Genomic DNA, 26,155 nt, shown 5'->3' on the forward strand with positions numbered 1-26,155 from the left:
AAGTGTCAAAAGAGCACATTCTGTCTTTCACGATAGATCGAATCAGACACACTCCGGGCCATTCTTTATTTCTTTTGATTTCTCCTTGAAATAGCAAGATTTATAGGTAGGTTAACTGGGGGGAAAATAATTGAATGGGGGGGATTCTGGGTTGCTGGAGGGCTATCTGGCCAGTTGCTTTTTTGATAACAGCTTACCTGGATTTTACGTTTTCCATTTGACTTAAATTTTCCATCTGTTCACTTGCTCTCACTTTAGCCAAGCTTCCATCCTTCCATTCACTTCCTCAGTTCTCACACAGGCACAGTTTTCACTGTCCTTCGCTTCCCCCACCTAGGTGGACCGAATGTCCTTCCCATGCGGCTGTTCCAGAGATGGTTGTGGGAATATGGCTGGGAGAATTGAATTCAATCCCATCCGGGTGAGGACTCACTACCTGCACACCATTATGAAACTAGAGCTAGAGAATAAACGGCAGGTGAACCGGGCCCAGACTCTGGATGAAGAGACCCCTCATAGCTCCGGCAGTGACTGGCTGGGAAGCCAGTCCCCAGAGACCCAGGATTTCCAGGAGTTCATGGCGGAGAATGAAACGGCGGTCATGCATCTTCAGACAGCCGAGGAGTTGGAGCGGCTGAAGGCTGAGGAAGACTCTAGCAGTGGCTCCAGCATGGAAAGCCTGGGGGTGTGCATTTTGGGGGAGCCGCTTTCTGTCTCCGAAGGGATGTGCCCGAGCCTCGCCACGCCAATCCTCATTCAAGCTCAGCTGCCACCAGGTTCCTCTGTTCTGTGTTTCACGGACAGTTCTGAGCAAGCCAGCTCAGCTGAGGGCAGCCAACCCTACTTGAACAATGGGCCTGTTGTGTACTATCAGGTTGACCAAAGGTCAGTGCTGGGGGTGAAGGGGGAAAATAGAGCAGAGGAGCCTGAGGGGACCCCTCGTTACACAGATGAGAAGGAGCTAAGCGTCTACTCTGTCCCTGTGACTTCGCTGGTGTCTTGTGGCAGAGCCACAGCCACCAGCAGTGTAGAAACGGAGAAGGCCGCTGCGCCTTTTGAGCCCCTGTCTTCTGAAAGCTGTCAGCCTGACATTCCTCTGCCAAGCTTGCCACTCCACACAGAGGTGCCACAAGACAGTTTGCGGCCCCAGAACATGGCGCCGCAATCTCCAGAGAGGGCCTGCGAGCTCCCCTCTTCTGAGGAGAGCTCTTTGGGCCCTTCTCTGACCGTGTGACAATTCCCAACCCATCACCTTGATGTTTATTTATTGACAAAAAAGGTTTTTTATCAAATGGCCACAGCCATTGGGAATTCTTTGATATTGGGTGGGGGAGGGAAAGGAGGAGGGGCTGCTTTGTGTGGGCTCCAACGTATAAGGACCTAAAACGAGCACTTATGGCTGCCTCAGAGCAGGAGGGTCTGTCCACCCGGTAGGGCAGCCTCCCGGTTCTGAAGAGGTTGGACCCGTCCAGAGGCGATGGGACTTTGTAGGGGAGGCCTGGACTCCACCCTACAAGGACCAAACGTGAATGTGTCTCATGGAAGCAATAGAGCAAAGCTGCCTTTTCTAAAGTGCTGGGTGGGTTGGAGGGCAGGCAGAAGAGGACACGCTGTTGCTACTTCATGACGTCAATCAGTCTCTATGCGTGGTGGAATCTCTCCCTCCAGCTGCTGATCCCAAGTGAAGCTGCTGCCGCCGCCGCCACCCGTCCCTTTCTGTCACTTTCAGTGCTGTGTCTTGGTAACGGTGACCTTACTTGCTTGAACTGCTCTAACCAGTTACACAGCTTTAAGCTCTGCAACCTCTTATTTATGTGACATTTGCTGCCCTTCGTTCCCTGGAAGGATCCCATATATTTTTTAAACTCACTATGAATTAACTTCAATCATGACTAGCTTACACCTACAGTTTGGCATGCAACTGTCGTACAAAATAATTTTCATCCTGGCGCCTCTGCCCTGCCGCCCCCCCCCCCCCGCCAGCAGCTTCACCCAAACGTGTTCATGGCCCTTTTTGCTGGCCTTGGCTGGGAACTGATTTAAGTTTAAATTAACTTTTTTTATTAAAAAAAAATGCTGAATGTTTACGGACATGATGTGACTCGAGACTTGTCGCTGACTCTCTGATCCTGAGCTGCAGTCTTGTCACCTCCGATTAGAACCCTTTGGGGGAATCTGATTCGGTAAACACTGAATGCCCTAGGATCAGGTGGGATCCAATTTTCTTCTGAAAATAACTGCCAGTTTTGGGTGGGCAGAGAACTCTACAAAGTGCTTAACCTTTTGCCTCATAGTTTTATGAATCGGTTTTCCCTTTTTCACTTCAGTCTTTCCCATTCTAGTTGCACAAGAATTTGGAGGTGACGTTGAAAGCTTTCTGTCCCCTTGCGTCTTGCTTAGCAACCTAGCATTCCGGACGACTTGAAAGGGCACGGAGTCTGTGTGCAGTAAAACTGCAGCCTGCTGGGTCACGAGCATTAAGGGTCAGTAAATGTGCAATAAGGTGGCACCTGCAATCCCCCTCCCAGTGAACTGTGTCAATTGTTCCAATTGGTCTTAGAATAAAGAAAGGACGCCGTTATAAGCTGCCAGTCTGCCCCTGGACCAATCTAGGGTAACAAAAGCACTTTTCTCTTCCAGCTAACCGGACATCCTTTTCTTCTTCTACCTTCTGGTAAACAGCAGATAATCATTCTGACCCAGCTCATACCCTGTGGTGTATCTCTTAAGCGGGCTGGGGCTTAGCAAGAACTGGTTTCCCTGTATTTTAGGAATCTTTCTTTTTTCAGACTGCTCAAGGCTCACAATGACTTGCACAAAAGCTTCTGGATAATTCAAGTTACCTATCATTCCTCATGCGCAAGAGAGGGTGGGATTCAAGTAGCCTTTGCAGGGATGTATATCCTCATCAAAACCTACCTCCCGGCTGAGAAATAATACAAGCACCATCAGAACTTAAATAGGTGTTTGTGCTTTTCAGGCATATAACTAGATCTATATAAATGCTGGGCCGTGTAAGTTTCGAGATGCTGAATCTGGAAAGATTTAACAGGGTTGGGGACTTCTTATGTCCCTTAATTGCAAAGCTGCTTGGGAGTAGGCAGAACAAGCCAAGTCTTAACTTTAAAAATCTTGGCTGTTAACCAGCGGTGAGGAGCAATTGGTGCTGCCAATGGATCCAGAAAAGTCTATTCTCCTGAAAGTGACTCTGTGTAAGATAAAGTAAACACAAGCAAATGCTGTGTAGGCGGCAGCAGAGAAAGACTATAACTATTGACACGTAACACCATTTCAGCCCATTCCAGGCTTCAGAATAGATGCAAAGACTTCAGCACTAAACTCCTGTCTGATTTTCACCTTATCTCACCCAAGCTCTCTTTGTGCCAATTGGCAAATAGTATACAGCCAGGGCTCCTGTACTTTGCCAGACTACTAACTACTTAATTGCTTTCTCATCGCTACCTCTTTCAGGGGATTGTTTAGAAGCAATGCCATGTTTAGTGGGCAGATGTCTCCTTTGTACATTTTAAAATGTAAGAGGATGAATGTGCAGCCTTAATACGTCCTTTTGTCTTTAAAACGCCACACACCTTGTTGCATATCTCTTTCTCTCTCTCTCTCTCTCTCTCTCACACACACACACACACACACACACACCTCTTCACCTTCCTATACACTGGTCTCATTCCTGAGGGGGTGTTTAGGCTTTTATTCCATGCTGCTTTACCCCAAGACTATTCCTGGGTTTGAGGGTCCATTGGTGTCTTTCCTAATTCTCACATTTGTAGTTTACAAAACAAATGGTGCTATAAAAGGCTAGATTTATTTTCAAGGCAGCTGATTCCAGATGCAACTCTCACTAGCAAATTTAGTGCTCTTCGCATCTGAATCAAACAAAATAGAAAAATTTCCTCCTACATCAGATACATAGCGTTGTAGGTATCTAGGTTAAAGAGAAGGCATTTCTTACAAAATTCTCTATTTGGAAGCACCTTGGATATTTATAACACTGACCCCATAGTTGCTTTTTTACACAAGTACAGTGACATAGGTAGCTGTAGGTTTGTTTCAGGACAAGATGCACTTGTCTTTTTCCTATATTATTCCTCCATTGTTCCAGCTATACTCTTTATAGCCCTGCATTAGGAACCATTGTGTAGCAGATCTGCTCTAAAGTAAGTGGCTAAAGCCAAAGGTTTGCTGCCTTTAACTGCATGGTGTTATTCTGGGGATTGGGCACGATCAGCTCTAGAATCAAGTTTTTAAATGGGGCTTACCTCAATTCTTGTGGATCTGGCAGTAATAAGAATCTCCTCCTGTTGAGTGCTTAAGCTGTTGCACCCCTTGGCCACCTGCCAATACTGACAGATGGTTTGGTGGGATACAATTTCTGAAAATGGAAGCAGCTTCACACTTAAATACCAGGATTCCATTTTTATAGTGCAGAAACATTTCTCGTGACTGACATTCCGGAATGCAATGATTAATGTAATGGCTTGGTAGAGACCAAGTACTAAAATACTACATTCTTACCCAGAGGTGTAGGTAACAGGGAAGAAAACAGAAACTCAGCATAGCATCTGAACTATTAAATGCTACACTGGCTTTCATTTCTATGAGAGTGCTTAGTTATGACAGAAGAAGACATTAAATAGCTATTTGTAGAAAAATGGCTGGGGGGGGGAACACTCCTTCCTGAGCATTATGAAAAAAGAAAGGGCACTGATCTCAAATGACAGAATTTTATTTCTAAATCCTGTAGTAGAGGCTGGGCTTCTTATGTTTTGAAGAACGTTCTTTAATGCAAAAAGGCCTATTTCTCTTGCCTGCCTCCATTTTGTTATTAATGACAAAACTATCTTTCTTACTCTGATGTGGTGGTACATTCACCTGTTTTCCCTTCCCTTCCCTTCTCTTGGTGCTACTCAACTGTTTACAGGACAGCCCTTTTACTACCTGGAAGAGACTTCTATTAATGAAGCCCTGGTCTGATATAATTGGTATTAGCCCTGTCCTCTTGTCACTTGCAACTGATAACTTCATAACTCTGCTTTCCTGCAGGAAATACACAGGTGGCATTTTCAATGTGAATCCAAAGCTTGTCAGGTCCTTTACATTTTGTTTTGCCTCTTACGTTCTTTTCATTGTGACAATGCTGTATTTAAAGAGGATATTTAAGTGTAAAAACAAAATAAATGCGTAAACTTACATTTAAGTGATTTTTGTTCTCAAAATTGTAGCTGCCTTCTGTACAGCTACAGACTCCATGTACATGCACATTTTCTGGTATTTTTCACAGCTGCTTTTAGCCAAAGTGCAACATGATTAATACTTGCAGAGTCTGCATTTGTAAAACAAATCATTTCCTGTCTAAAGGAACTAAACAATATCAAAGTATGCGCAATGTTTCATCATAATGGGGAGCTCCTGCATTGGATCATTGTAGATGTCACCCTCTAAGGTAGCTTTTGCAGTTTGACTTAATTTTGCTTTCTGACAAATCTATCGATTTCTCTCATAGTGAAACCTTATGGAAAACACTTTTCACGCACTGAGGGGTTTATTCTCTTGCATAGATTTTATTTCAAAAAGACTGGTCATATTACTTGGAGTAAGGTGTACACAACAAAGACTTGGGTCATGATCTTAGTGGTCATTGATTACTTTATAGGGGAAAACATGGATAGCTTTAGTGGCTCCAGTAATTTATTACTCAAGCTCGGGTGCTCAAGGGAAGTCATAATAGTGATATGGTTAATAGAATGACTTCAAGACTCCACAATTAGATTATTTTTTAATGTTAGCCATCTTGCCATCTTTAATGGTAAACATTTATCTTTCAAGTAAAATACATGTAATATACACATTTCTCACACATTTTATGATTAGCTCAAATAGACTTCCTCAGCTTACACATTCCATCCAGAATACCAGCTTCTGGTATACAACATGCAGTCTTTTTTTTATCCTCTCCTTCCCACCCACCCACCCCCAAAAGGATTTTTCAAGTCTGCTACGCTTCATAATTAAAAAATAATAATCCTTGCAATCTTACGGCTCCTGAGAGAGACCACAGAAGATTGAGTCTTCCCTTTTGTTAGGGGTGAGCGGTGCTATCTCAGCTGTGCCCTCCCAGTCTTTTGCTGCCTTGGGCCTTTACCACTAAGTCCCACAAAACCAGCATCAAAAAGGAGAAAAAGGATATGTATGTGTCTGTGGGTGTGGGTAATACAGCCAGATGGAGAAAGGCTTCAATACTGGCCTCTTAACATTTCCATAACTGGAGAGAAATACAGTCCCTGGAACATTTTAAGACAAAAGGGATGGAAGAAACAAACATTAAGACATGTGGATCTCCTCCCCTTTAGCTGGCAAGACTGAAATCATAGAAAGTGGTAACAGTGTACATTTAGCTAATACCCTGCATTGTACCCATGTGTATTCTGCAACTGTTCATTCTTTTTTATATATTTGTACCACTTCCTGGCTAATGTGAAACAAACTTCATTGTAGCCATTTGAACGAGTAGATGTCTCTCTCCAGCAGAAGAGTTTGCCTCAAGCATTAGCAAGACTTTGGACTGACAAGTCTGAACAACCGGTTCTGCCTTATACGTCTAGAGTCTAGACAATCCAAGAAAGGGGCCTGTGAGGTCATAACCGAACCAGGCTTAAATGCAAAGTTAGTGAAATATACTGCAGAGGTATTTTGTTGTGCTAGCTTAGCAAGTGTCTTCTCTCAAAATGAGTGGGAGAATTTTATTCACTTTTCAGTGTTTCTTCTAGTGTCACTTCTACACTAACAAATTCACTGGAGTTTCTTCTGCTGGATTCTTGCCTCCACACACACCCTTTTTTCTTTTCTTTTTTTTAAGTCAATGAAAAGAAAACTATTCCCCTTTCTGGTTCAGCCAAAAGTCACTATACAGCATATTCAATAATCCAGAAGGGGTTGTTTCCGGTTAGCTCTTAGAGGAAGGAGTGAAGTTGGTAGAAAGTAAAACCATCGCATGTGCCAAGAGCGAAGTCTCAGAATCTGAAAAAAATAATAGCCTTCTATTGCACTGGATTATATTCATAAACATTTTAACACCGTTAACTTTGATTGCAAACAGCTGTTCTGACATAGAAATAGGAAGGAGACAGCCTCCGTTTAGAATGACCCCTTCTGGAAAATTAGGAAGAACAAGACTTACCTGCCTCATTTACTGCATCCTCAATAAATCTGAGAAAGCCCGTTCATTTTAAACATAAATTATTTTGGGTCAGAAGGTTAAACACAATTTTAATTTTGCTATGTTTCTACAGTTAAGAACTTCGCTATTTTTACTGCCAGAACACTCACTCATCTTTCCTGCTATTAGTCTATGCATTTTTCTATTTACAACAATCTTCTCTCTGCCAACCGCCTCCTTGCAATGCATCAGTCCATTTGTTTCTATTAACTTTTATTTGTAGCAGCATCACAACTTCTGACATGACAAATTCCCACCACAATTTGATACTCATTACATAGAGAAATGGCCCATGTTGCCCCAAAGTAGTATATATGAATTAGTTAAAAACTTTTGTGGGGCCAGCTACAGTTTTGAGTTTTTTCTTCATGGTACTGGTTTACTGCTTTGAACTATTTCAGTTAGATGCCTTTCACATTTAAATTATTTACATCTATTTTTTAAAAAGAGTCAACCACTTTATACCTCCCTGAACAAGAATGTGGACTGTGTATTTCAAGAAATAAAATGTGACAAGTTTTTATCCTCTGCATAACCAAGCCTACAGAAGTATTAGTTGTGTATTTTTCAGCCAACCTTTATTTTTTGTTTTGTATACTCCTCCCCTTTAACAACTTTTAAGATTGTAAATGACTGGAATTCTTCTCTTTTTTGAGTTTATATTGCCACACGAAGTATCACATGTCATACTGCCAATTGAACATATAATGAGTTTCCTTTTTTAAAAAAAATCCCTATTATAAGATTAAATAAGACATGAAGAAAAATGGAGATCAGACAACATATTAATGAGAAAGGAGGGCATAAAAGACACCAAACTAAGCTAAGTTCTCCTTAACTGGGTTCTTCCCTTGGGATTTTGATCTTTGAAGACTTTCATCTGGTCAGAAGCCTTAGATTTTATTAAAAATGGAAACTGAGATTTTCATTTAGTGTCATTTATTAAACTAAAACAGAAGAGCATTCAAAAGTTCAGGATGTCACCTAGCCGAGTTAAATGTTATAATGATCCATCTTAAATACTATGCACACAAAACTGAAACAGTTAAATGGAGACTAGATGAGATAAAGCATTCCAAGAACTCCACTGACAATATATACAGATACAAATAGTCCTCAAGCTTACAACCATTCAGTTACGATTTGAAATTAAAAGAAGCACTGAAAAAGTGATTTATGACCAGTTTTCACATGAGTTGCAGCATCCCAAGTCCGATGATCAAAATTCAAGCACTTGACAACTGTGCTTGACAGTTGCATGTCCTCACCATTTGCAATCTTCCCAGCTGGCTTCTGACAAGCAAAGTCAATAGGGGAAGCCAGATTCATTTCATGGCCGCATGACTCACTTAATTACAGTGATTTGCTTAACAACTATGGCAAAAAAGGTCATAAAACAGGGCACAACTCAACTTTCTTGCTTAGCAACAGAAATTTTGGGCTCCATTGTGATTGTAAGTCGAGGACTACCTGCATTACTTATATATTTGTGGACTGTTAGGAGAAACCCCATTTTCCACCGCAATTTCCCAACTTCTTTCAGAGTTGCTTGTTTAATGTCTGCCATTTACCACTGCAGAGAATTTCCTTGCTTGGAACTTCAGAAAATTAAGGTTTTTCATCCCAGTAATACCAAGCTAATATCCCAAAGAAATTCTCTTCTGCTGTGTGGTATACAATACTATTTATCTGACTCCAAATCCCAAGTTTTTTCTATAGGTAATCCTTGATTAAAAACCACTAATTCGGCAACCCTTCAGTTACAACAGCACTGAAATGAGTCCGCTTACGACCAGTCAGCATTTTGGCTGCCCCAACACCTCTGTGCTATGTTGCTGTAAACTGGGCGCTCGGCAACCGTCTTGCATTAATTATAGTTGCAGCATCCCATGGGCACATGATCGTTTGCAACCTTCCCTGTGGCTTTCCACAAGCAAAGTCAATGAAGGAAGGAAAGATTGCAAGTTGCTGGGGTAAGTCTCCTCCATTCAGCAGCAGCCAGATGCACTAGGTTGGCACTGTGCTGGCTACCCGTGTACACTCCACGTGGCAGCAGCCACTTTTGACACTCACACAACCTTCCCCAGCTGCCGCTTAGCTGCCCGCTGGCCTGTTTGTGAGCTACGTGGGACTTGCAACTTCCTGCCGGCTTCCCCACTGACTTTGGTTGCTGGAAACCAGCGAGAAGTTGTGGGGAGGTCCTTGCTTAACAATGGCAACAAGGTTGCCAGGATTGCCTTTGCTAAGCAATTTGGTCCCATGACATTGCTTTATGATATCACTTAGTGATGGAAATTCCAATCTCAAATATCATCGAGGACTATGTCACTGTGGTATGGCTTATGATCAGTACAGTTTGTGACACAATAACTCAGCAATAATATTTTTAATTATTAAGAGATTCTACTTTAATATTCTTGACTGATCTATGGTTAGCTCCTTTTTCAGGTTTTATTTCCACAGACACCTAGTTAGGCAGGGAGGGGTGTGTGTGTGCATTCTTGATGGGAGAAATTTTCCAGAATAGTTGTAATACTAATCGTCCTTCCAATAGTTCAGCCAATCTTACCTCTTAGTGAACAGGAGAGTGATAGCCACTGGTTCAACCAGACCCGACAATCATCTGGATCAAGATGAACGGAATTCAAGCCACGGGTATAGCATGCCTGCAAAAATCAGAGGGACCCCTTGGAATGCAGCAAGATGCTTTCATTTCACAAAGAATCACCGAATCCAAGAAACGGCCGTCTTGGTGTTCCATTAGTCGATGCCCTGCTTTGACATATAATGTTCTAGATCAGAGGCATATAGCCCTCAATTTGCATACAGCCCCAAATGGAGCTTGGCCTTTGGAATTTTACTGATATTTTTGACAGGCTAATACTCAGTACATTTAGGGCCATTGGGAAAAGGAGCTAATCCCGCTAAGTGTTGTCTATATGCCTAGCCCAGGGGTAGGCAACCTTGGCTCTTTTATGACTCATGGACTTCAACTCCCAGAATTCCTGAGCCAGCATAGCTGGCTCAGGATTTCTGGGAGTTGAAGTCCATGAGTCATAAAAGAGCCGAGGTTGCCTACCCCTGGCTTAGCCCTACAGAATTACTGTACCCTCTCTCAGCTGCGAAGATGGATAGGGAGACATACCCCTCCATTCCCCCAGCATTCCTGTACAACTAAAAGCAAGGTAAGATAGTGCCCACAATATGCTAAACTAATTTATACGTGGTTTGTTGAATAACCCACCACATTGTAGGTCATAGAAAGTCTATATCGGTTTTGAGACTGGTAACTTTGACTATTACTCATTTGTCAAGTGCCCAGTGCTTATCAGGATTAAGGCAGCAGATGAAAAGTAATTAGTCCCCAGTTAACCGCAAAGCCCAATCATCTTACTGCTTGCGCTTCTTCTTCAGTCAGCTGGCTTACTCCAAGTTTCACCATTGCTTGGTCCAGATAATGCAGCTCAGAGAGATGGCTCCTCAAGCGATTTCTCAGGAAGAAAGATGGCAAGCGAGGCGTCAGGAGCAAAACACGACTCAGAACTTTCTGAGGAAAACAAGGCAAAGATAGCATTCAAGCGCACCAAGGCTTTCAGATCAAAATGTTTTATCATCGAGTCTCCATTTCTGGGAAAAAAAAATTTAGCCTGTGGACAAGGCAGGAAGGATGAACAACGGTGGCAGATGCAATCACATCCTGACTTAAATCCAAGCCATTACTGAAAGTGGAGTTTTAAGATTTTTAAGTGGGAAGAGATTTAATTTTCTGTTTTTTCAAGCCTTTCCGCTAAAACATGTGAGCAGAAAAAGCAAATGGTAGTTAACAAATTCATCATAAAGGGACAATTAGGCTTTCAAGCAGTTAACAGTTTCATTCCTTTTTTAAGATTATAATTTTTATTAAACTTATAAAAATATACAAGTGAAAGATGGTAGGAAAATAGGGAAGGGGTGGAAGAGAGAGAGAAAAGTGGGGTAAAGGGAAAGAAGCAAAAAAAAAAGCAATAACTTCCAAGTCTTTCCAGGGCAGTAGAATAAAAACATTACAGCCTCTACTAGCCATTACTTTAACAAGAAACTTATCTAGTTAGCAAATCCCAAAGTCAACGTTTCATTTTTTTTCTGTCTCAAACACAAGATTTAAAAGCGGTTTCCAAGTTGGATGTTTTCTTTGATTAAATAGCAATAGCACTTATATATCGCTTCAATAGTGCTTTACAGCCCTAAGAGGTTTACAGAGTCAGCATACTGGCCCCAACAATATGTATCCTCATTTTACTGACCTTGGAAAGATGAAAGGCTGAGTCAACCTTGAGCCGGTCAGGATCGAACTCCCGACAGTGAGCAATGAGTTAGCCTGCAATACTGCATTTTAACCACTGCATCACCAAGGCTCTTAAAGCTTAATTTCATTCCTTAAAAGGCACCTACCACATGCTGAACCGTGAGCTGTTGGATACCAAAGGGATGCCCCACAAATAAAGTCCTCACAGCTTTAAGTTCTGTTACATCTGGATGAAATCCTTCCTGAACCTTGGAGATTAAGAAACAGAAAAGTAATTTTCCCAAGTATAAAGTAGGATCTGATCCTGTGCACAACTACCACAAGTGTTCACACCTCTTCCCACCAGACTCTTCTTTACCATTTAACCGAATTCTGCCTCATCGCATCAGAAAATGTGAATATTAAAGTCCTCCCAACCCACCTTGGTTGGCACCTCCTTACAATTGCAGCATGTAAGACTAGATGCTACCAGAATATGTTTATCTGTTTCTTTCCAGTATAATGTATGCTGACATTATTTTATAAACCATTATGAGTGCATCTGCACGGTGTCTTTTCAACAGTGTCAAACCACTAAATAACAGAAACATTCTTACGCTTTTGCCTACATGAGATGAAGTATATAGGATTGTCTATCCACTTGGCCACAGACTCACCTGCATGCATATTAATGGAAAAATGTATCTTGTGTAAGAGCAATTTAATAATAATAATAATAATAATAATAATAATAATAATAATAACAACAACAACAACAACTAGTAGTAGTAGTAGTAGTAGTAGTAGTAGTAGTAGTAGTAGTTGGAAGCGACCTTGGAGGTAGGGATGCCCCCTATCACCATTATTGTTTGTTTTAACATTAGAGATTTTATTAATTAAAATTCGGGAGTCCTCTATGATAAAGGGAATTAAAATAAAACAGAATGATTATAGATTGAGAGCTTTTGCTGATGACTTGGTTGTGACAGTATCTCAACCGTTATGGAAATTATAACTCAGTATGGTAAGGTTTCTAGGTTCAAGGTGAATAGTAATAAGACTAAGATATTATCTAAGAATTTATGAGTGAAAGGGATAGGTTATCTAAATTAACAGGTTTTGAAATAGTGAAAAAGGTTAAATATTTAGGAGTATATATTGCAGCTTCAAATGTAAAATTGTATAAGAATAATTATGAAACACTATGGTTGAAGGTTGTTGTTGTTAGTTGCGAAGTCGTGTCCGACCCATCGCGACCCTATGGACAATGTTCCTCCAGGCCTTCCTGTCCTCTACCATCTTCTGGAGTCCATCTAGGCTCACACATACTGCTTCAGTGACTCCATCCAGCCACCTCATTCTCTGTCGTCCCCTTCTTCTATTGCCCTCAATCTTTCCCAGCATTTAAATAATTGGAAAAAATTACAATTATCATTACTGGGAAGAATTGCAGTTGTTAAAATGAATGTTCTGCCAAAGTTTCTCTTTTTGTTTCAAATGATACCTATACTGAAAAAGGATGCCAACCTTGATCAATGGCAGAAGGGTATTAATAAATTTATTTGGGCGGGGAAAAAACCAAGAGTTAAATTTAAGATTTTACAAGATGCTAGGGAAAGAGGGGGACTCAAGGCGCCGAATTTGAAGTTGTATTATGATGCGGTTGCCTTGACGTGGGTTAGTGATTGGCTTAATTTAACTAATAAGAGAATACTTCATCTTGAGGGATGGGATTTGGTATATGGATGGCATGCATATTTGCTTTACGATAAGAAGGTGGACAGGGTTTTTAAATCCCATATTCTTAGAAGTGCTTTATTGCGTGTCTGGAAAAAGTATTATTATAAGTTAAATTATAAAATACCGATTTGGGGAATTCCTGGACATGCGATAGAGGGCGTATCTATGGGAGTGAGTTTGGATATGGTTTCTTATAAGGAACTACTTAGATTGCAAAGGAATGATTGGCAACTTAAATCATTAGATGAGTTAAGACAAGAAAACATAAGTTACTCTTGGTTTCAATATACCCAATTGAAAGCTAGGTGGAAGTTAGACCAAAAGGTTGGCATCACAATTACAGATCAAAACTTAGTAAAACAAATTAGAGATTTAAATTGTGCACATATAAAGAGGATATATAATGCTTTAATTGAATTGGATTCGGAAACGGAATTAGTTAAAGATTGTATGATAAAGTGGGCACAAAATATTCAGGAACCAATTTCGTTGGGACACTTGGGAGATAATTTGGGTCAGAAATGTTAAATTTACTCAGGCTCAAAACTTAAGAGAAAATTTTTATAAAATGTTTTATAGATGGCATCTGGATCCCAAGAAGTTGTCTAACATGTATCCCAATTTACAGTCTAAATGTTGGAGATGTGGTAGTTTAGAAGCCACCTATTTTCATATGTGGTGGACTTGTAGAAATATAAAAGCTTTTTGGATTAAAATTTGGTGGAACATTCAAAAGATTTTTAAGAGAAAGATAAAGTTTTCTCCGCAATTGTTTTTATTGGGTATTGTTGTAGATTGTGATGTTAAAGAAACTAATTTGATGTTGAATATGATAACAGCAGCACGGTTACTGGTGGGACAATATTGGAAGAAGGAGTTTGCCTACTATAGAAGAATGGGTGCTTAAAGTTTCGAATCTTGCAGAAATGTCTAAGATTTCTGCTTACTTGAAAGATCATTCACAAGAAAGATATATTTCAGTTTGGAGGAGATGGATAGATTATATTCAGAACAAATATGGGACTAAAAAGTTCCATTTAGCTTATGAGTAGATTTTAGTGGGATATTGTTATTGGTACTTCGTATGTAGTTATGTTAAAGGGGAGTTAAAGCACATTATGAATTTGGTTAATTGTATATTATATATAATTTTTATTTAGAATATGATTATTATAACTATAATCCTGTATTTAGCTCTGGGAAGTGGGGGGGAAGTGGGCGGGTTTGGGGTGGGGGGGATTTGGGGATATATTGTAAAATTTTGTTTTTGTAAAACTCTTTAATAAAAAAAGTAGTAGTAGTAGTACTAGTTGGAAGCGACCTTGGAGGTCATCTAGTCCAACCCCCTGCTCAGGCAGGAAACCCTATACCATTTCAGACAAATGGCTGTCCAGTCTCTTCTTAAAAACTTCCAGTGTTGGAGCATTCACAGCTTCTGGAGGCAGGTTGTTCCACTGGTTAATTGTTCTAAGTGTCAGGAAGTTTCTCCTTAGTTCTAGGTTGCTTCTCTCCTTGACTAGGAGTGTTTCCTTATGCTTTAGAAAAGATGCAGAGAAGTGATTATCCAGTTTTGTTCACATGTTGTACAAGATATGGCCTACTTGTTCCTAGTTTAGCACAATCTCTGAACCCAAGTATTGCAAGAATGTACAGGCAGTCCTCAATCACAATTGTTTAGTGACTGCTTTACGTTACAACGGCACTGAAGCAAGTGACTTTTCACACAACCATTGCAGAATCCCCAGTCTCGTGATCAAAATCCAGGCACTTGGCAACTGGTATGCACTTATGACGTGTGCATTGTCCCAGGGTCGTGTGATCACCATTTGTAACTTTCCCAGCCAGCTTCCAACAAGCAATGTCAATGGGGGAAAACAGATTCTCTTAATGACAGGATTCACTTGGCAACTGTGGCAAAACGATAGCAGAATGAGGCAAAACTCACTTAACAGCCTCACTCAGCAATGGAAATGTTGGCCTCAATTGTCGTAAGTTGAGGACTACCTGGACTGCACTATAAAATAGAGTAGCAATTTAGCAAAACATAATTAGGCAAACGGGCTTACTATATGTGAACTATGCTGTGGCAAGAAAAAGAATTAAACACAAAAAAGCAAAAGTTTTTTTTTAAGAATAACACTTTAAAATATCCAGGATTGCTTCTTGATTAATGGAGGTTTTTGGAGAAAGAGGTACCTTTTCGCAGAGATAGAGCATCCGTTGGCGAAGCTGAGGATCATCTAGGAAGTGAGATAGATGTGTTAGACCATCAATCACTTCAGTATATGCCTCCCTCCTCATAGTGTGGTAAGTGTTCAGAAACTCAGCTTGTTGTTTAGGAGTCCAGAAGTGGCGTATTAAGAGCTGTCTTGGGAATAAATACCTTGGGAAGGAGAAATTGTTTGGAAGAAGTGATTTACTTCTAAACCAAGACAACCAACAAATACAAATTTAGGAGTACGTGCATTATACATTATACAATCCAATTTAGGCCAAGGAAACCCAAATGTTGTATCAAGAAATGGATTTTACAGCTTCCACCCATAGTGTAAGCTTTTACTTGATAATTTCCGCTGAGGGGATTAAAAAAAAACCCAGCAGTCTTGCAACCGTAACCATGGCCCTGACAACTCGAAATCCTGTGGAACCCTACTTTTGGAAATTTAACCAGGTTTGGCTTGCCCATTTTTAAGTTATCTTCATAGGACTGCTGAAAAACTACTTAAGAAAAAGAACATGATAACTTATATTGTCAACATATCCAATAAGGCTTCTTCTATCATATAGGATCCGATCTGGCAATACAAATAACCTTCTGAGATCTGCTTCCTCAGTCTTGGAGGAAGTTTACTTGGAAAATTCCAGCCTTTGGAATTCTCTTCCCAGATGTCATAACTTAGGCGCCAGGCCAGACTTACCTTGATAATTCCATTGATAGCAAATATGATTCTTATTTGTGTCTTGTTCTGCTTTGCAGTTTTACTACTCTTTGTTTTCCAATGTATTTCTTTTAATATTGTTTGTAAGCCATCCTGCACTCATGAAGAAGGTTTAATAAATACACCAGTTGTAGGCAATATATTCCATATTCTATGGAATATGGAATATATTGCGGTGGCTCAGTGGGTTAGGACGCTGAGCTTGTCGATCAAAAGGTCGGCAGTTTGGCGGGTCGAATCCCGAGTGCCGCGTAACAGAGTGAGCGCCTGTTACTCGTCCCAGCTTCTGCCAACCTAGCAGTTCGAAAGCACGTCAAAATGCAAGCAGAAAAATAGGGACCGCTACGGTGGGAAGGTAACAGCGCTTCGTGCGGCTTTGGCGTCTAGTCATGCCGGCCACATGACCACGGAGACGTCCTCGGACAAGCGCTGGCTCTTCGGCTTTGAAACGGAGATGAGCACCGGCCCCTAGAGTCAGAAACGACTAGCACGCCTGTGCGGGGGAACCTTTACCTTTACCTATGCTGAGCAGTCACAGGCTTTATCAGTAGACAGAGTGGCCTTTAATCATATTTTAATCTAAACCTGCTAAAGGTAATCATTTTCATGTCCTGTTTCCTTTTCTGTAAAGAAAACCTACAATGTTTTGCAAGGCTAAGCTGCCCTGCTATCCAGCCATATTGAGCTGGTGAAAGTGAGAACAAATTCACCCTATTCATGCTTCTTTTATCTAACATTTTCAAAAACAGTTATGAAAGCCAAGGGCCTTCTCTGGTCAACAAGGCAGGAGAATGACCTATTGAGATATGGGTTTTGCCCACACCTTTCCCCCCCCACCCCCCCTTAAACATCTTCCAATCTTTAAAAAAAATGAGCATTTTAAAGCATTTAGCAATTATGTCAAAAGACAGGAGAGAGGGCAAAAAGGCTGTATTCCAAATTACTCTCCAGAAATGCTGCAAAACATATGATTATTATTTGTAGTCTTAGCATCAGGATATATGTGAAAACATGGGATTGTAACTCACTATGTGCCCAGACTGAAAATACTTAAGTCTGAACAATTTTATGATTTTTAAAATGTATTCTTCTACAATTTATTTTTGTAGCTGCTAAAATACAAGCTAACAACCCTATTCCATAAATCAGGAATTCTGCATGTAAACACTGATGAGAAAAAAATCCATTCCTGTTGCCTGCCAAAATTTCCAGGCATACTTAATATAAAAATAAATATCTACTTGTGTGAAGCTCATGTCCATGTAATTTTCTTGACAACCATATGGAAATGGTTGACTTCTGGAATCTTGTTTCAACTTGCCATTCTAGATTTTAGCCCTAGAATTTTGTTTTTGTTTTTGGAAATCTCTAATCCCAGTCCTAATTTTCCCAGTTAATGTTAAGGATCTAGGTGGAGACAAGATTCTACTTACATAAGCAAAAGAACGAAATAGTTGGCGAAAGGTGGAAGAGAGAGAATCCCAACAGGAATGGCTTTAATAAGATCCCTGCGAAACTAGAGGAACAATGCATAGTTATCATTATTATTAATTGCTAGAGACCCCCCTCAACAATGCAGGAAACCAGATATTACATTTGGTCATTATTGGCTGTTTAGCCTTTTAAGTTATTGTAATTCATTTACAAACTTCTATTTTATACCACCCTCTTATAGTTGCTAGTTACAATAGTGATATTAAATTAGTTTACCTCTAGATTTTAGTGATAGTGATTTTATAATTTGTGATGGCTACTTTAACTTCATAAATTCTACAATTTTACCCAAATTATCTCTTTTATATTCACTTTTGTCTTTCAAAACATACGCTTAGTGGTCACCCTATCATGATTTTTGCTAGTGATCTAAATTTTAGTCAATTCTTTTAGCATACAGGTCAGGGGTCCCTAAGCTCTTCAGCTCACTGATCGACGAAGTTTCAGATTGTTCATCGATCCCCAAACATTTATTATAAGAAAATAATTTAGTACCATAGTACTATGAATAACGATAACAGAGACAACTCAAGCCCACTTTCACTGGCAGGTGACCATCCAACCTTGAGTAACAATGTCTTTCCACTAGCCAAATAACCTTCAGGAGTAGGAATGGCATGGAACTCTACACATGCTTCAAAAAATTGGCTTTTCATCATGTATTGATTACCTATTGAGCCGAGTTATTTACAGACCTCCTTTTGATCCCCAGCTATTTATTGATCCTTTGGCAGTTCCAAAAGCCCTTGGGGAGAGGTCAGTTATGACCACTTTAAGGAGTCCTGAGTTAGACTACTAAAACAATGGGATGGCTATAATTTTATTCTTGAATGTTATAGTATGCTGATTGATGACTGAAATAAAGCGATTACTTATTTCTATTGCATAGTTGTTAGCGGTGCCATACTCAAATGTGAAAGTACTGTTAAGTAGGATAAAGAAAAGATGAAAGTACTGAGTTTGGACTTTTGGGGGAGGCTTGGCAAACTGAAGATGACTGATGACTAAAGAGTAGACCAGTTCTTTGGACTATCTCCAGAGAAGGAGAAGATGGGAGACACCCACGTGTGCTCTGAATAGTTGCCCCTCACAAGCAGATTGCCAAGACAGTGGCCTTCTACAGGTTCCAGCAATGGGAGATGAAGGGATTAGGCCCTCTTGCTTAAACCACAGCGGAGTCATTTAAAGGACACTAAGTTCTCAAGTCTCACTTTCTAACCCTTTTCAGAAAGTATCTATTAATCAACTTAAAGCTGTTAGAGACTACTATATACAACTACTGCCCATGGCATATAGTTATTCGTTATTATAAATCATGATTAATTTAACCAAGATTAAAAAGCGATTAATTGTTTGGATTCACACAATACAGGATGTCCATGGCAATCGGGACTGCAATCTCAGTTGTTGAGCAATGAGGATGCTAAGCGAGATGCCCACAAAGACTGTTTCACTCAATGACCACAATCTTGGCACTCCCAGTTATGGTCATTAAGCATCACCGGGATGTTATCATGGATTAAGTAACTGGAGTGAAAAAAGCTCCCTGCTGAGGTCAACTCCCCCCCCCATTTACACATAAGTGCAAACAGATTGCCAAGCACCCAGATGCAATAATGTGACATAATGGGTGTGGGTGCATGTTGCACATTTTATGACAGATGGAACTACTTTACAGGCCATAAAGCATTTTTTCTTCCAAAGTCATTGTAATCCAAAGTCATTAAACAACTGGTTAAGCCAAGGAATATCTGTATTCTAAATTATAGCCAGAACATTCCAGGTTGCCCTAATTTAAATTTTCTGCTCCACTACTTATAGTCTGAACGGTGGTTAGGACATAAGATCATTGTATGGTAGGCTGGATTTTCACTGGGTGCATTGTGTGAACATAAGTCACTGCGGTTTTAAGACGTGGTTTATGCCTGATGGTTATGCCAGGAATCTAGGTCAGCCCTGAGGCTGTATGTCGTGAGTTCCATGCCCTAATTTCAAAATTCTGTGCGAAAATCAGTCCAGACCTCTGATAAGAACAGTCAGTTGTTTTCCTCCAGCCAACAGCTTTGGAAAAATGTAAGATGTGTCAGAAAATAACTGTCAGGCTTTATATATTTAATAAAAATAAATAAATAAATAAATAAATAAATATCTGGTTTAACTCTAGCCCCATCTGCTGCTTGCTTTGTCCCTAATCACAAGACAGACTCCAAATTATTGCTGAATGAATGGAGCCTCAAAAAGGAAAAAGAATACTAATGACTGATTTATGATCATTTCAAAAGAGGATCATCTATAAAACACTATATCAAACTAAAGCAAACAGGTTTCCAGCACAGATATATTTCTCATTACCTCAAGTAGATCGTTTTTGTTAAAATCCTTGAACATACAAGTAAAGAAGTGTACTAGATAGGTACTATGAAAGATAATTCCTCGTGTGCGAATAGTGTTGTGGAAGTGCAGGAACTAAATGCTGCCTAAAATTAACTTGTTAACTCCAACATCTAGTGCAATTTAAGCATTAGAAAGTCAATAGGAAAAAGAGAACATGGAATGCAAACCTACCTGTCTTAGTCTCTCCATTTCCCTGTATGGAAGTTGATGGAACTGGATATTTTTATTTGACATATCTGCCTTTATTTTTCTTATTTCTTTTGCTTCTGAAAAGAAAACCTGTAAGCCTGAACGGAATATATAGTTATTTTCAGATTTCACTTCCACTTTCATGTTGTTGTTTTTCATATAGTTATTTTAATCTGAAAATATCACTATCCATTCCTCTCTAGAAAAAAATGTCACAGTTCCTTGTCTCAAAGGTGCTTTTTCAAAAGGCAGAAGGACTGTTTTTTTTTTTCCTTGAGGGAAAAGAAGAAAACATTTTGCTTCTCATCAAGAAACTTCATCAGTTGGAAGCTTCTTGGATGAGAAGCAAAATATCTTCTTTTTCTTCAAGGAAAAAACCAGTTCAGTTGCCCTTTGAAAAGCACTTTTTGAGACCCCTATGACCCCTGTGGAGAATCTCCACAGACATACAGTTCCTTGTGTTTATTGATTTCAGGGCCTATTTTTACTTTCTTGTTCAATTCCTAAACAATCTTGGCCATCTAACTGTTTCCCTCCTGATTTAATATTAGGGCATGCCACAGAAATGCAGTATAGTAGCATTGATAATAGTCTTCGTAGTATAAGCTTATTCAGCCCTGTTGTAAGGTATCCTATATCTATAGTACACTACTGATATGACTATAGATATCACTATTTTCTTAGAAGGAATGAGAGAAAATTGTTGAGAAATCAGGAGCCATACACCTATGCTTGCTATCCTTCTTCTATGTGTTCTTTCAGCTCAAGACCTCTTTCGTTCCTTGTCATTCTGCAAAATCCACTTCTTTCCTAAAAGAAATTTTATAAACACACATACACACACAAATACAGTTTCCTTCAGAATGTCAACATATTGCTCATATATTCATCTCTTCCTCCTCAGATCAGACGCTAGACTAATTCAGATTTAATAAAACACATATCTTTATTAAAAAGAACAAACTGTTGGAAGCCTTAAGCTCACTTATTCGTTCTTCTCTTTCTCCCTCTTCCTCTAGGAATTAACAATTACCTAGGACTTCCAAGCTTAAAGATGTTCCTGTGAACATGTCAGGATCAAATTGTAGTTTCAAATAAGACTCTTGAGCATTACAATGAATTGTTCCATTCAAATTGGAAGGAGGCATTTTTAGCACTTTCCTTGTAAATCTAAAAGAACTGGGAAGGGGAACAACAAGCACGAGAATCTTCCATTACACTGGAATTGGGTACATTTATCTGGAATGCTGCATATATAATCAATTATTATAATTAATATCAGCACTTGTTTCCCAAACCCCAGTTTAGCGTATAGAATAATATGCAGAAATACTCCATTTTTATTTTGAAATGGTTGTTTTACATACAAAAAGCTATTTCAATTAAGTGTTGAGGTTGTTCCAAAAAGCTTAAAAGAGAGCTATCTTATTATTAAATTTATTTGCAGCCCATCTCGTTTTAAAGCAATTCTGTTTGGCACACTTCCATCAGTGCAATTCATTTGAAACCTGAAACAGGGCACCTTCCATTTAAAACATTTTGCATACTACAAAAATTAAGACATACGTTCCTGGGTTGCCTTTTCACTGAAATTATACACTATATTTTTAAATGAAAACTCACCTTTTAAAAATGTTGAATACAGCTGATAGAAACGTGGGAATCTCCTTTCCAAACATCTTTCATATTTCTGATTCAGGTATTTGATTTTGGAAACCAAAGCAGAGGCAAGCTTGTTTGAGTTTGCTTTTGAAGAAAAATGGCACACTGGAAGTCTGAAAGGACATCCAAATTCAGCACTTGTATTGTCATGTATCTCTTTTATGCCGTTTAGCTCACATGGAAACAACTTTAATATTGTAGTTAGGTAAAGGTAAAGGTTCCTCCGCACATGCGTGCTAGTCGTTTCTGACTCTAGGGGCCGGTGCTCATCTCCATTTCACAGCCGAAGAGCCAGCGCTTGTCTGAGGACGTCTCCGTGGTCATGTGGCCGGCATGACTAGACGCCAAAGGCGCATGGAACGCTGTTACCTTCCCAATGTAGTGGTCCCTATTTTTCTACTTGCATTTTTACGTGCTTTCGAACTGCTAGGTTGGCAGAAGCTGGGACGAGTAACAGGCGCTCGCTCTGTTACGTGGCACTCCGGAATCGACCCGCCAAACTGCCGACCATCTGATCTATTGTAGTTATAGCAGAATAATGGAGAACAACTATCTCTGACTGATGTTTCAAACAGTACAGCTTAAAATTAATATTTTATGCCCACAGTGAAAAAAGGTGGGAACACATTTTCACGGAGCTCATACATAATTATAAGTGGAGTACCTATAGTTTTATTTACCCAAGATGTCTAGCCTTTATTTTGAACACATCCAGCAAATGGGAGCCTACCTGCCCTCGAAGAATTGGTTCCACTGTTGAATAGCAATTATCGTCAGAAAGCAGAATCTTCCTTCCTCTAACTCGGGGATGTCAAACTGGTGGCCCGTGAGCTAGATGCGTCACCTACAGGCCACATCCACCCGTTTCACAAAGGAAAAAAACATCCGTGCTACGTCACATGACGCGATCCAGTTTGACACCTGACGCGATCCAGTTTGACACCTGTACTCTAACGTAAACCCATTATCCTGTATGTTGTACAGGTAGTCCTCGATTTAATGACAATCAAGGCCAAGATTTCTGTTGTTAAGCAAGACATTTGTTAGGTGAGTTTTGCCCCATTTTACGACCTTCTCGTTGTCATGAAGCGAGTCGCTGCAATTGATAAGTTAGTAACCTGGTTGATAAAGTGAATCTGGCTTCCCCATTGACTTTGCTTGTCAGGTCGCCAAAAGGGACACAGCAACGGTCCTAAGTACGAGCCAGTTGCCAAGCGTCTGAATTTTGATCCCACGTTCATGAGGATGCTGCAAAAACTGGTCCCGAGTCACATTGTTTTCTGTGCCGTTGTAAGTTTGAGCGGTCACTAAAAGGAACTGCCATAAAGTCGAGGACTACCTGTACTCTGGAACCGAAGAAAACTAGTCCCTGAGACCTCCTCCATTCACACACCCAAAGGATGCGATGGGCTGCCGCCTTAAGCCACCTTTCCTCCAGGCTGCACATGCACAGCTCCTATCTGTGGTGAGACCTCTCCTCAAGAAGCCTGCCTTGGACCCAGCTGTTAAATAACTTTCATCCGGTCTCCAACCTTCGCTTTCTTGCGAAGGTTGTTGAGAGCGTGGTGGCGCACCAGCTCCCTCTGGTTCTGGATGAAGCAGATTATCTAGACCCGTACCAATCGGGCTTCAGGCCCGGGTACAGCACGGAGACGGCATTGGTCGCTCTGGTGAATGATCTCTGGAGGGCTCGGGACAGGGGATATTCCTCTGTCCTAGTCCTATTAGACCTCTCAGCGGCTTTCGATACCATCGACCATGGTATCCTGCTGCGGCGTCTCAGGGGATTGGGAGTGGGAGGCACGGTCCTTCAGTGGTTCTCCTCCTATCTCCTGGGACGTTCGCAGTCGGTGTTGGCAGGGGGACAGAGGTCGACCTCGAGGCCTCTCGCTTGTGGAGTTCCTCAGGGGTCGGTCCTCTCGCCTCTCCTGTTCAACATCTATATGAAGCCGCTGGGTGAGATTATTCGTGGTTTTGGAGTTGGGTGTCATCAGTATGCGGATGATACCCAACTTTTCATTTCGACCCCAAACCACCCCAGTGATGCCCTCGACGTGATGTCCCGTTGCCTGGAGGCGGTTCGGGTCTGGATGGGGAGGAACAGGCTTCGACTCAACCCTGACAAGACTGAGTGGCTGTGCGTACCAGCATCTCGGGATATTCAGAATATTCCATCTCTTTCTATGGAGGGTGAGTTATTACCCCCCGTAGATAGGGCTCGCAACTTGGGAGTCCTCCTAGATTCACAGCTTTCTTTAGAAGACCATATAGTAAATGTGACTAGGGACCATATAGTAGAACCATATATAGAAGACCATATAGTAAATGTGACTAGGGGGGCCTTCGCCCAGGTTCGCCTGGTGCGCCAGTTGCGGCCCTATCTAGACCGGGATGCCTTGCGTACAGTCACTCACCTCTCGTCTGGACTACTGCAACACTCTCTACATGGGGCTGCCCTTGAGGACTACTCGGAGGCTCCAACTGGTACAGAATGCAGCCGCGAGAGTTGTGTTGGGAGTCTCCCGATACTCCCATGTTACACCCCTGCTCCGCGAGCTGCATTGGCTCCCAGTTGTCTTCCGGGTGAGATTCAAGGTGCTGGTAATGACCTACAAAGCCCTTCATGGCATGGGTCCGGAATACCTCAGGGAGCACCTGCGGCCGGCTTCAACTTCCCTCCGCCCAGTGCGCTCCCACAGAGAGGGCCTCCTCAGGGTGCCACCGGTCAAAGAATGTCGACTGGTGGCCCCAGGGGGAGGGCGTTCTCTGTGGGCGAGCCGGATTTATGGAACCATCTTCCGGTTGAGCTCCGGATGGCGCCCAACCTTCGCTCCTTCCGGCGCGATCTAAAGACTTACCTGTTCGAACAAGCCGGCCTGTCCTGATGGGTGATGGGTTTGGGTTTTATTGTTTTTTATGTATTTTAACTTAACTTATTGTTATAGTTTTGGGGCATCTTGTTTAATCTTTTTTTTTTAACTTTTGTATTCTTGTTTTTTAACATGTATTGCCCTGTTCACCGCCCTGAGTCCTTCGGGAGAAGGGCGGTATACAAATATAATAAAATAAAATAAAATAAATAAAATCTCCTCTCTGGGTAGGTCTGTCCGGATCACCCTTCGCTGCCTTCCTCTGAGCCTCTCCCTTCTTCCTCGAATCCTTGAAAGGGTAATCGGGGGCAGAATTTTCTTGAGGTGGAGATTTAACTCAGGGGTCTTCAAACTTGGCCCTTTTATGACTTGTGGACTTCAACTCCCAGAATTCCTCAGCCAGCTTTGCTGGCTGAGGAATTCTGGGAGTTGAAGTCCACAAGTCATAAAAGGGCCAAGTTTGAAGACCCCTGATTTAACCGAAACGGAGCAGGACCATTTCCACCCACACCGTCCCTGGCTGAGAACTTAAGAGGGGTTGCTTTTGCGGCGGAGGGGAAGCGGCACTCGAAGTCCTGCATCTTCCCTTCGCCTCCAGCACGAAGGGGGCCGTTGCATGGAAGCCCGGGAAGAGACACGGAGACCTACAAGGAAGGGAATATGCAGACGGCGGCTGCCGCCATGCCTCTCTCTCTCTCTCTCTCGCAGGCTCCAGCGGGAGCCTCCAAGAAGCCGGCGTGCCTCCCAGATTCTCACCTCCTCAGGGCCGGCCACGGGGGAGGCTCTGGTGGCCGTAAAGCCCGGTGAAGGGAAGCAGCGAGTACAGGAGCTCGGCGAAGTCCTAAACGCAAGCCGCCGCCGCCGCCGCCACGCCGGCCAGACAGCAGCAGCAACAGCAGCGCCATGCCCGCCGAAAGAGGCGAAGGGGGGGGGCTGGGCTTTCGGGCGCACGCGCGCTCAGCTGTCAGGTGGCTCACGTGACAACCCCGGGCGGAAGAAGCGGCTACGGAAAGAGAAAGGACCCAATGCCCTTCCTCACGAACACGTGAGGCCAAGACGCAACCGGAACGTCGGCTTTTCTCTCTCTCTCTCTCTCTCTCTCTCGTTTGTTTTCTGCGAAAGTACACTGGGTGAAATATAGAGTGGTCAGTTCCTCAAAGGAAGGAAGAAAGGAAGCAAAGAAGGAGGAAGTTGAAATGAAAAAGGTGGCAGCAGGACCGGAAGGCAATCGTAGCATTAATTCTTTTCTAATTATTTTTTTCTTGAATCATTGTTTACAACATAAAAAATGCACTTTTTTTATCAAAAAGGATATAATTAACAAATAGCCACAAAGATATCCATGCACAAGATACTTAGGAGAAGAAGA

General features: G+C 41.5%; 2 protein-coding genes across 7 annotated transcripts in view; one reads left to right on the forward strand and one right to left on the reverse strand.

Moving 5' to 3' along the window:
- CSRNP2 (cysteine and serine rich nuclear protein 2) overlaps nucleotides 1–12,101 on the forward strand; it is a 50,033-nt gene extending 37,932 nt beyond the window's left edge. For 4 of the 5 annotated variants that reach the window (XM_081316622.1, XM_081316625.1, XM_081316624.1 and 1 more), the window contains one exon: nucleotides 338–5,208. In XM_081316622.1, the coding sequence (XP_081172748.1) occupies nucleotides 338–1,234 (897 nt within the window). In that variant the 3' untranslated portion in view covers nucleotides 1,235–5,208. Of the gene's footprint in view, nucleotides 1–337; nucleotides 5,209–11,657 lie in introns of those variants that run through there. The other variant, XR_014024983.1, reaches the window with a different exon arrangement.
- Nucleotides 5,788–25,713, reverse strand: LETMD1 (LETM1 domain containing 1). 2 transcript variants are annotated; one of them, XM_081316626.1, is made up of 9 exons: nucleotides 25,543–25,713; nucleotides 21,878–22,029; nucleotides 20,237–20,352; nucleotides 17,611–17,693; nucleotides 15,435–15,621; nucleotides 11,666–11,767; nucleotides 10,629–10,781; nucleotides 9,804–9,900; nucleotides 5,788–7,035 (listed from the first exon to the last, which is right to left on the reverse strand). In XM_081316626.1, the coding sequence occupies exons 1-9, from the start codon at nucleotides 25,689–25,691 to the stop codon at nucleotides 6,962–6,964; spliced, it is 1,113 nt and encodes a 370-aa protein (XP_081172752.1). In that variant the 5' UTR covers nucleotides 25,692–25,713; the 3' UTR covers nucleotides 5,788–6,961. The 2 variants fall into 2 exon arrangements, with proteins under 2 accessions (XP_081172752.1, XP_081172753.1); XM_081316627.1 differs by lacking the exon at nucleotides 9,804–9,900.
- Between the last annotated feature and the right edge of the window lie 442 nt (nucleotides 25,714–26,155).

The sequence above is a fragment of the Vipera berus genome (genome assembly GCF_964194415.1).
Source record: "Vipera berus genome assembly, chromosome: 2".
Taxonomy (NCBI): domain Eukaryota; kingdom Metazoa; phylum Chordata; class Lepidosauria; order Squamata; family Viperidae; genus Vipera; species Vipera berus.